Raw genomic sequence first — 12,003 nt, forward strand, 5'->3', positions numbered from 1 at the left:
AATCAGATGAAGAGAAGAGGGCCTTGCATAGCAAAGTTGCGTAGGTCTCTCTTCAGGCAGAGTAACCCAAAAGACAAAAGGAAAATACTGACTTCATTCTGCCACAAAGTGGACCTAAAAAAGAACGAAAGCCTGCAACCTGTGAGCTACTTAAAAAAAAAAAAAAAAAAAAAATCAGACTTACTGATTATAATTTGAGAAAAAAGTCTGTCTGTCTTAAAGTTGCACCAAACACATTTATTCTTCCCATGTGACATCCACTAGAGAATAAGGGAACTTTTACCCCACATATACATTTTATTTTCCCTAATTCCTCTCATTTTCTTTTCTCTATGCTCTTCCCTAGAGTCCCCAGTTAGTAAGCCCAGCCTCCTCCTATGAGGACATATTCATTGTTATGTAATAGCCATGACCCTGTCCCTGCATCATGCACAGGGGCCATGTCCCCAGACTTATTCTAGTCTCCTCATCACTGCCCTGCTGGGAAAGTTGCTGTTTCAGGGACCGTCCTCCTTGAGTCCCACTTGATTGAGTTTTCTCTGGTTACTGGCTCCCCCACTCATGGGGCCTGCCTGGGCCCAGGCCCTCCTGAGAGGTCCTCTCTTCCTGCCGGTGCTCTGGACACTCCTGTCCTCTGTCTGCTGCTCCTGTGGCCAGCCAGGATGCCGCTTCACTTCCTCTGAAGTTGTGATTCCCAGGAAGGCGCCCCACAAGTTGAGTGGAGCCGAGAGGTCAGGTCAGCTCTCCTACAGCATGCGCTTCCAGGGTCGAAGACATGTAATTCACATGAAGGTCAAGAAGACCTTGCTGCCCAGACATTTTCCTGTTGTTACCAACAATGACCAAGGTGCCATGCAGGAAGATTACCCCTTTGTCCCCTGAGACTGCTACTACTTCAGCTACCTGGAAGGGATTCCTGGTTCCATGGCCACACTGGACACCTGCTATGGGGGTCTGCGTGGCATGCTGCAGGTGGACGACTTTACTTATGAAATCAAACCACTGGAGGCTTCTTCCAAATTTGAGCATGTGGTTTCTCTGCTTGTGTCAGATGAAAAATCATCAGTTGAAAGGTGTATGAATGATGGAGAAGATATAAATAAAGCATTTGAGGAGGAAAAACTCACTGAAACTCCAAGAGCAGACCCTGTGTATCTGAGGGTGGGACACAGAAAATTCTTAAAACTTCACTATACAATTTCTCACTCATTAGACAATCAAAATGAAAATGTTACAGATATAGTAGAAAATGTGATTATAAACAGTATACTTGATTCCATTTATGGGATTATTCATATCAGTGTCTGTGTACGTTTGTTGTGCATATGGAAAGGTGTGGATCAGGTGAATCTCAACAATCCTAGTGTTTCATGTGTAGTAACTGCATTAGGTTTGTGGAAATACTATGGATTCTTTAATAAAATCCCACATGATACTTCATTGCTTTTTACAGGACATAGAATCAAAGACAGTACATATTTTTCCCACTATAGGAGCTTCATAGACACATCCAAACTGCCATGGAGATTGAGTTACTGGTCTGAGGACTGGGGACTATGGTCTCAGGGGACATCTAGCTCAATTGGCATAACATAGTTTATAAGTAAAATGTTCTGCGTCCTATTTTGGTGAGTAACATCTGGGGTCTTAAAAGCTTGTGAGCAGCCATCTAAGATATGTCTACTGGTCCCCTCCTGTCTGGATCAAGGTAGAATGAAGAAAGCCAAAGACATAAGGGAAACTTTAGTCCAAGGGACTAATGGACCACAACCACCACAGCCTCCACCAGACTGAGTCCAGTACAACTCAATGGTGCCCAACTACCATCACTGGCTGCCCTGACAAGGGTCACAATAGAGGGTCCCAGACAAAGATGGAGAAAAATGTAGAACAAAATTCAAACTCACAAAAAAAGACTAGACTTACTGGTCTGACAGGGACTGGAGAAACCCTAGGAGTACAGCCCCCGGACACCAGTTTAGCTCAGTAATGAAGTCACTCCTGAGATTCACCGTTCAGGCAATGATTAGACAGACCTGTAAAACAATAATATACGTAGCACAACAGTGTGTACAAGATTTAATGGGCACACCAGCCGAGGGGCAAGGAGGAGCAGGCAGGAGGGGACAGGAGAGCTAGACAAATGAAATGGGGAACCCAAGGTCGAGAAGGGGAGAGTATTGACACATCACGGGGTTGTCAACCAATGTCACAAAATGATATATGTATTAATTTCTTAGTGAGAACCTAATTTGCTCTGTAAACCTTCACCTAAGCACAATAAAAATTTTCTTTTAGTTTTGCAACATATAGTAATTTTTAATAAAAAATCTTTGTTATTCATGTTAACATGTAATGAGCTTCTTATTTTTTAATGAATTAATCACTAGATATTTTAATGATTTCTCAACTTTAATTTCAAATAAATATTGCTGGATATAATCCACACAGAAACCCTGGTGGCATAATGGTTAAGTGCTACAGCTGCTAACCAAAGGGTCGGCCGTTCGAATCCACGAGGCACTCCTTGGAAACTCTATGGGGCAGTTCTACTCTGTCCTATAGGGTCGCTATGAGTCGGAATCGACTCGACGGCACTAGGTTTGGTTTGGTTTTGGTTTATAACCCACACACATGCACACACACAAAGAAAGAAACCAAATGATATATTGCATTGGGCAAATCTGCTGCAAAAGACCTCTTAAAAGTGTTAAAGAGCAAAGACGTTACTTTGAGGACTAAGGTGTGCCTGATCCAAAAAAACAAAAAAATTTTTTTTTTTTTTTTTTTTAAGCCATGGTATTTTCAGTCACTTCATATGCATGGGAAAGCTGGATAATGAATAAGAAAGACCAAAGAAAAACCGACACCTTTGAATTGTGGTGTTGCCGAGGAATATATGGACTGCCAGAAGAACAAACAAATCTATCTTCGAAGAAGTACAGCGAGAATGCTCCTTGGAAGCAAGGATGGTGAGACTTCATCTCACCCACTTTGGACATGTTATCATGTGGGACCAGTCCCAGAGAGAAGGACATCATACTGGGTAAAGTAGAGGGTCAGCAAAAAAGAGGAAGATCCTCAGTGCCATGGACTGAAACCGTGGCTGCAACAATAGACTCAAATATAACAACGATTGTGAGGATGGCACAGGACCAGGCACTGTTTTCTTCTGTTGTACATATGGTTCCTATGGGCCAGAACTGACTCAATGGCATCTAACAACATCATCGACTGTCAGGGACCCTCTACTGTGATCCCTCTCAGAGCTGTGGGTAGTTGTAACCCGGCACTGTCTAGTTCTTCTGGGCTTAGGCTGTTGGAATCTGTGGTCCATGTGGTTCTTTAGTCAAAAAATTTTGGACTAATACTTCCCTTCTGTGTTTGATTTTCTTCATTCTGCTTTGCTCCAGACAGGGTAGGACCAATAGATATATCTTAGTTGGCTGTTCACATGCTTTTAAGACACCAGATGCTACTCAACAAAGTAGGATGTGGAACATTTTCTTTATGAACTATGTTATGCCAATTGACCTAGATGTCGTCGGAGAAGATGGTCCCCAACCCTCAACCCCAGTAATTTGGTCCCTAAAGGTGTTGATGTGTCTACGAAGCTTCTATGACTTTGCCTTGGTCAAGATGTTCTGACTTCCCCTGTATTGTGTGTTGTCTTTCCCTTCACCCAAGTTAACACTTGTCTGCTATCCGGTTAGTGATTTCCTCTCTTCACCCATCCTCTCCTTTGTAACCATCAAAGATTGTTCTTTTCTGTGTGTAAGCCTTTTCTTGGGTTTTTATAATAGTGGTCTCATGCAATCTTTGTCCTTCTGTGAGTGACTTAATTTCACTCAGCATAATGCCCTCCAGATTCACCCATCTTGTGAGATGTTTCATGGATTCATCATCGTTCTTTATCATTGCATGGTATTCCATTGTTTGTACGTACCATGATTTGTTTATCCATCCATCTGTTGATTGACACTTAGGTTGTTTTCATCTTTTTGCTATTGTGGATAATGCTACAATGACCATGGGCATGCATGTTCTATTCTTGTGACAGCTCTTGTTTCTCTAGTATATACTCCTAGGAGTGGAATTGCTAGATAGTATAGTATTTCTATCCGGTTTTTTAAACACTCACCCCGCTCCCAAAAAAAAAAAAAAAAAGAGACATTGCCATTTAGTTGATTCTGACTCATAGTGACCCTGCAGGACAGAGTGGAACTGCCCCATAGAGTTTCCAAGGAGCGCCTGGTGAATTCAAACTGCTGACCTTTTGGTTAGCAGCCACAGCTCTTAGTCATTAGGGTTTCCAGTTTTTTTAAGGAAGTGCCATATTGTTTTCCATAGTGGTTGTACCATTTTACATTCCCACCAGCTGTGTATAAGAGCTCCAGTGCATAAGATTTCCAATCTCCCCATAGCCTCTCCAACATTTGTTATTTTCTGTTTTTTTGATTCATGCCAGTAATGTCTGGGTGAGATGATATCTCACTGTAGTTTTTACATTTCTCTAATGGCTAATGATCATAGCATTTCCTCATTTGTCTGTTAGCTGCCTTAATGCCTTCTTTGGTGAAGTGTCTGTATTCTTTGACCATTTTTTGATGGGATTGTTTGTCTTTTTGTTGCAGACGTGTTGGATTTTCCTATAGATTTTAGAGATTAGGCCTTTGTTGGATATGTTATAACCAAAAAAGTTTTTTCCCAGTCTATTAACTTCTCTTTTTACTCCTTTGGTGAAGTGTTTTGGTGAGTGTAAGTGTTTAACTTCCAAGAGCCCCAGTTATCTAGTTTACTTTCTGGTGTTTGTGCATTGTTAGTTACGGTTTGTGTTCTATTTATGCCATGTATTAAGGCCCCTAGTGTTGTCCGTGGTTTTTAATCCATGATTTTTATCATTTTATATTTTGTGTTTAGGTCTTTGATCCATTTTGGGTTAGTTTTTGTGTATAATGTGTGGAATGGATCCTGTTTCATTTTTTTACAAATGGACATCCGGTTTTGCCAGCACCATTTGTTAAAAAGACAGCCTTTTCCCTGTTTAATGGGCTTTGACACTTTGTCAAAGATCTGCTGACCACAGGTTAATGGGTTTGCATCTGGGTTCTCAATTCTGTTCCACTGGTGTATCTGTCTGTCATTGTACCAATACCAGGCTGTTTTTACTACAGTGGCTGTATGGTAGGTTCTGAGATCAAGTAGTCTGAGGCTTCATACTTTGTTCTTTTTCCTCAATAATGCTTTGCTTATCCAGGGCCTCTTTCCTTTTCATAAGTTGGTGATTAGTTTTTTCCAACTCGTTAAGGAAAGCTGAGGGTATTTGGATCAGGGTTGCTTTGTATCTGTAGATTGCTTTGGGTAGAACTAACATTTTGACAATGTTGAGTCTTCCTATCCATGGACATAGTATGTTTTTTCATTTATGTAGGTCTGTTTTGGTTTCTTGCAATAGTGTTTTGTAGCTTTCTTTGTATAGGCCTTTTACGTCCCTGGTTAGATTTATTCCTAAGTATTTTATCTTTTTTAGTGGCTATTATCAATGGCATTGTTTTCCTGATTTCCTTTTCAAAGTTCTTTTTATCGACGTATAGGAATCCAATTAATTTTTGTATGTTGATCTTGATTCCTGCTATGCTGCTGAATCTTTCCATTAGTTCCAGTAGTTTTCTTGCAGAATCTTGGAGTGCTCTATGTATAGGGTCATATCATCTGCGAATAGGGATAGTTTTACTCCTTCTCTTCCAATTTGGATGGCCTTTATTTCTTTTCCTTGCCATATTGCTCTAGCTTGGCCTTCCACCACAATGTTAAATAGGAGTGCTGATAAAGGGAATCCTTGCCTTGTTTCTGTTCTCATGGGGAATATTATCAGCCTCTTTCTGTTGAGAATGATGTTGTATGTTGGTTTTGTACAGATACCCTTTATTAGGTTGAGACATTTCCCTTCTATTCCTATTGTATTGAGAGTTTTTATCAGGAATGGGTTTTGGACTCTATCAAATGTCTGTTCTGTGTTCATCAAAATGATCATGTGATTCTTTTTTTTTGTTCTACTTATATATGTATTATGTTGATTGATTTTCTAATATCAAGCCATCGTTGTATGCCTGGTATGCATCCCATTGGGTCATAGTGTATTAGTTTTTTGATATGATGCTGAATTCTATTGGCTAGAATTTTGTTCAGAATTTTTACATCTATATTTAAAAGAGATATTGGTCTCTAGTATTCTTTTTTTCGTCGTATCTTTGCCTGGTTTTGGTATCGGGGTTATGCTGGCTTCATAGAATGAATTCAGGAATGTTCCTTCCTTTTCTGTACTCTGAAATAGTTTGAGTAGTACTGGAGTGAGCTCTCCTCTGAATGTTTGGTAGAATTCTCCAGTGAAACCATTTGGGCCAGGGCTTTTTTGTTGGTTTTTTTTTTTTTTTTTTAGCCTCTTTATTCTCTTCTCTTGTTATGCGTCTGTTCAGATTTTCTATTTCAGTTTGTGTTAATTTAGGTAATCAGCGTATTTCTGAAAATCTTGGTGGCGTAGTGGTTAAGAGCTACAGCTGCTAACCAAAAGGTTGACAGTGGTTTCTAGAAATGTGTCTGTTTCCTTTAGGCTCTCAAATTTGTTGAAGTATAATTTTTCATAATATTCTGTTATGATCCTTGTTGTTTCAGTTGGGTCTGTTGTCATGTCTGCCATTTCATTTCTTATTTGGGTTATTCGTTTCCTTTCATGTCTTTCTTTTGTCACTTTTGCCAGTGGCTTGCCAATTTTGTTGATCTTTTTAAAGAACCAACTTTTGCTCTTGCTGATTCTTTCTGTTGTTTTTCTGTTCTCTATTTCATTTATTTCTGCTTTAATTTTTATTCTTTCCTTTCTTCCGGTGGCTGTGGGCTTCTTTTGCTGCTCTCTTTCTATTTGTTGTAATAGTAGGGCTGCTGTTTTGGTTTCTGTGTGTTCTCCTTTTTTGATGTGTGCATTTATTGCTATAAATTGACCTCTGAGGACTGCCTTTTTTGTGTCCCAAAGGGTTCAATATGATGTGTTTTCATTCTCATTGGAATTTTCTTTTACTCAGTTGTTTTTAAGCAAGATGTTGTTCAATTTCCATGTTTTTTTTTTTTTCTTTGTTCTTCCTGTTATTAATTTCTGCTTTTATGGGGCTGTGATCAGGCAGAATGCTTTGTATTATTTCAGTGTTTGGGATTTTATTGAGGACTGCTTTGTGGGATAAAATACGGTATATTCGGAGAATGTTCCACCTGACAAAGAACATCATCTTTGAACCAGAGTCCCTGTTAATGTAAACAAGATGCTAGTTACAGCACTTTAATTAATACTTTTCCTGTTTTCATTTATCACTACTGACTTTTAACAAGTAAAACAGTTTATAGAAAAGAAAAGCATTCGATTTTAATGGTTTTTTTTTTTCCTGTTTCTAGGAGGTTAGCATACCTAGAGTGCTTGAATTTCCAGGTCTAACTGTCAAAATAGGCAGAAAGAGGAACAATGGACAGAAAGGATGATAGGGAAAGGATAGGAGGAGCCGAGAAAGGCATCGGGTTATAAGAGGCAGAAGCAGAGGTAGACAGAAGGGAGAAGGTCTTTGTGAGGGTGAGAAAGTTGAAGTTCTTTTAAACAGGTTTTGAAAGATTAGAATGTGTTCAAGTTGTTTCTTTATTTCTTTGGGCTAGGTGATATAAGCTACCCAGGATTTGTTAGCTATGTTATTTTTCTTTTTTCATAAGGTGCCACAGAAGGCAAATGTTTGACAAGCCCCAAGAAATCCAAAGGGCCACTGCAGTTCAAGATTTTATTTCATGAAAGCATGCCAGCTACAGAGGATATAAATGGCATTACGACCTCATACCAGACTGTATATCTAGTGCAGATCTGGCCTTGAGTTTAGGTAAAAGAAATCAGAGGAAGAACAGAAGAGGTCCTTGCCCTGCATTAGGATAGTCCCCTAAGTCTCTACAATGAGAAGTAACATGAAAGACCAAAGGAAAATACTGACTTCATTCTGTCACAAGGTGGACCTAAAAGAAAAAAGAAAAGAAAAGAAAGCCTGTAGCATGTATGCTACAATAAAAATCAGAGCAGAGTAGGAGGACAGGACTTACTCATTATAGTTTATAAAAAAACGTCATTAACTGTCCTAAAGTTGTAGTAAACACATTTATTCTTCCCTTGTGACATCCACAAGAGAATGAGGGACATTTTAGCCCACGTATACATTGTTTTCCCCAGTTTCTCTCAATGTTTCTTTATCACTGATCCCCAGTCCTGGAATCCTCAGCTCAGTAAGCCCAGACTCCCGCAATGAGTACGTGTTCATTATTATGTAACAGCCATGACTCTGACCCTGTATTACTCAGGGGGCCATGTTCCCAGTGTTAGTTTCTTCTCCTCAACACTGCTCCTCTGGGAAAGTTGCTGTTTCAGGGACAGACACCCTTGCCTCCCACTAGATTGAGTTTTCTTTGGTTATAGGCTCCCTCATTCATGTGGCCTACCTTGTCTGAGATCCTTCTGAGAGGTCCTCTCTTCCTGCCAGTGCACTCTTGTCCTCTGTCTGCTGTTCCCATGGCCCACCAGGGTGGCACTTCGCTTCCAGCTAAGTGGAGCTGAGATGCCAGGTCAGCTCTCCTACAGCACGCGCTTCCAGGGCTGAAGACATGTAGTTGACAAGAAGGTCAAGAAGAGCTTTCTGCCCTGACATTTTCCTCCTCTTACCAACAATGACCAAGGTGCCATGCAGAAGGATTACCCTTTGTCCCCCAAGACTGTTACTACTTCAGCTACCTGGAAGGGGTTCCTGGGTCCATGGCCACACTGGACACCTGCTACGGGGGTCTGCGTGGCATGCTGCAGGTGGATGACTTTACTTATGAAATCAAACCATTGGAGGTTTCTTCCAAATTTGAGCATGTGGTTTCTCTGCTTGTGTCTGAAGAGAAATCAATAGGAGATAAAAAGTGTATGAATGAAGAGGAAGATATAAATCAAGCATTTGAAGAGGAAAAACTTGCTGAAACTCCTAGAGCAGGCCCTGTGTATCTGTGGGTAAAACATAGGAAACTCATAAAACTCTACTCCAGTTTCTCGCTCATTACACCCCCTGGACATTAATGTGACACATATAATAGAAAATATAACTATAAACAACATAGTTGATACCATTTATATACATGTGCATATGAACGTCTTTATATGCCTGATATATGTATGGAATAATAGGGATATGGTAGATTTAGATACCTTTATTGCTCCAATTACCTTGAATCAGTTCGGTTTGTGGAAGCATTATGGGTGGAGGAGTCAAATTCTACCTGATACTTCATTGCTTCTTGCAGGACATATGATGGGACTGGATAAATATTTTTGCTTTTAACCAGGGAATATGCAATCCCAACTGGGAAGCAGCCTATGTGTTTCTAAAAGATTACTACTTATTTATGGCTGCAGCTCTCTCAGCACATGCAATAGGTCATAACTTAGCCCTTCCACATGATACAACAAGTTGTCACTGTTTTTGAAGAACTAGCTGTGTTATGGCTCCTGAGCCTGGTCTTCTAGATATGATGAGCAATTTTTCTTATAAAGCAGTGGCTTATTGGCTTGTCATTTTTATCCTTGTATGAGTGAACTAAATATTCCATACAATCATTTTCCTTATGTACTTCCTCATTGTGGAGACAAGATTGTGAATCAGGGGGAAGAATGTGACTGTGGCTCCTTTAAAAAATGTATTCAAGATACGAGTTGTGGGACCAATTGTGTCCCGACTCTTGGCAGCTTATGTGATGGAGGAGGTTGCTGCAATGACTGTAAATATGCTCCTTATGGATGAGTTCGCAGAGACATACTTGGCATTTGTGATCTACCAGAATACAGTGATGAGAAAATGCATGAGTGTCCAAATGACACTTATGTCCAGGATGGGACCCAATGTTCAGCAATAGCCATTTGTGTGAGAGGAAATTGTAGTGACCGTGAAATACAATGCAAAGCCCTTTTTGGTTATAAGGTAAAAGATGCTTCACCAGCATGCTATGAGAAACTGAACATAATAGGTGACGGATTTGGAAACTGTGGGGTGAAGGTAATAAGAGGGGGAGGACGAATTGTTAAATGTGATGAAGATGATGTTTTTTGTGGAATGCTGTACGGCAAAGGTGTCACACAAGTCCCGGGCGGAGGCGAGCACTCTACATTTTCATCATTTAGCAGTTTATGATACTAAAGAAGAAAGGTGCTTTGGATACGATGCCCACTTTGGAACAGAGGAGCCATACAAGGGGCTTGTAGTTGATGGTGCCACATGTGGTCCAGGAAGATACTATCTTTAAAAGAATTGTACCTATTATCATGATCTGAATTTTACCTGTAATGTGTCAACATGCCATTTCAGAGATGTGTGCAACAGCAACAGAAATTGTCGCTGCCTGCATGGTTGGAAGCAGCCATTTTGTGAACAGAGAGGATCAGATGGTAGTATATAGATAGTAGTCCTCCCCTGACAAAGAAAGTGATTTTCGAGCCAAAGTACTTGTTAATGTAGACAAGGTGCTAGTTGCAATGCTCAGTCATCTAATACTTTTTCTGTTTTCATTTCTCATTGGTGGCCTTACACAAATGAAACTAGGTAGGGAAAACAAGGGAGTGCGGAAAACACTGGCGCCGATATAATTCTGGAACTTTGGTAAATACTAACAGGAGCCCACTCCATGGAGAAAATAACATTGGAACTTCCTGGGAAAATGATCAGTAACCACTCTGACAACCATATCATCCTTTAGTTAGTCTGAGACTGTCATCCTGAAATAAAATGACTTGACAAATTAGAAATTTTGTGTTTAAATATGGTTAGCTTTCCATTTCTGCCCCTATTCTTTATACTCAAAGAGGTGATAGCAGGAACTCTTACATTCAGTAAAAGAGAACTCAAGGCTTGGAAGTTTGAGTTCACCCACAGGGGCATATGTAGAAATGGCTGACAAGCTACGTCTGAAAAATCAGCGACTGAGCATAGTTGTGATATGATACACACAGGATCACCATTAGCTGGAGTTGACTCACTGGCAACTGGAAAAAAATAAGAGAAAATGAAAACGTACTTATGATTTGGATCATAACTTTTTATAGATGCCTTTGTAACAAATCCAATAACTTATATACTTGTTTCATCCAGTTTAAAGACATTTTTTCCAATGTGTTAGGCAATTTGTCATTATTTGTTCATTTTATTGTTTGAGATTAACAAATGAGCATAAATTGTAACACTTGTCAGTGATACAGTAGTAAAATCAAAGACTTTTGTGTCACAGAGTTGTGAATTTGGACAGTGGCTCTGCCACCTGCCACTAAGTGATCTTGGGCAAGCTACTTAGTCTTTCAGAATTTCAAGGTCCACATTTTACATTCAGGAATGAAATGCACTTTTTTTAGGCTTTTGTAATGATCAAAAGAAAGCACCTAAGAAAGACTTGAAATCTTTTAGGCATTTAATAAGCAGTAGCTGTTATTCCAACTGATATTTTCTTGATTTGTGCTAAACCTGACTTATTCCAAATGTAATATCTTTGGCCTTTTGTGTTTATTGTAAAACCATCACCCAAGTAACCACCACTGTAATATCACTTCTTAATGTCTCTGGTTATTGAAGTCATAGTATTTCATGTTTACTATCTCAGGAATTGCCTCAGCACAGTCTGTCTATTAATACAGGATGGAGCTTACATCACACTCTCAACCACATACGCTCAAACTCACGTACTGAAACAGTTTGAAGAGAACAAAGGCCCTTCACATATAGACAACAATTCACTAAGGATACATGCAGATATTGGAAAAGGAAAAACAAAAAAAAAAAAGACAGCACAGGCCTGATACAAGTACTGATGCAAAAATTTAGTAAAACCAGAAGAACTAGATGGTGCCTACCTACCAGCAATGACCGCCCTGACGGGGAACACAACAGAGAGTCCTGGACAGAGCAGGAG

At 39.8% G+C, this 12,003-nt stretch overlaps 1 protein-coding gene across 3 annotated transcripts in view; it reads right to left on the bottom strand.

The window, feature by feature from the left end:
* Positions 1–225: 225 nt before the first annotated feature.
* MED6 (mediator complex subunit 6) overlaps positions 226–12,003 on the bottom strand; it is a 179,123-nt gene continuing 167,345 nt past the window's right edge. Inside the window, exons 11-13 of one of the 3 annotated variants that reach the window (XR_007518887.1) lie at positions 8,804–8,948; positions 8,515–8,668; positions 7,710–8,037 (exon numbers count right to left, since the gene is read on the bottom strand). Coding sequence is in view for 2 of the 3 variants with exons in the window: in XM_049897956.1 (XP_049753913.1) it covers positions 733–941; positions 8,842–8,948 (316 nt within the window). In the remaining variant the exon portion in view is untranslated. Of the gene's footprint in view, positions 942–7,709; positions 8,038–8,144; positions 8,669–8,803; positions 8,949–12,003 lie in introns of those variants that run through there. The other 2 variants (XM_049897956.1, XM_049897957.1) reach the window with 2 other exon arrangements.

This window comes from Elephas maximus, chromosome 10 (genome assembly GCF_024166365.1).
Source record: "Elephas maximus indicus isolate mEleMax1 chromosome 10, mEleMax1 primary haplotype, whole genome shotgun sequence".
NCBI lineage: Eukaryota > Metazoa > Chordata > Mammalia > Proboscidea > Elephantidae > Elephas > Elephas maximus.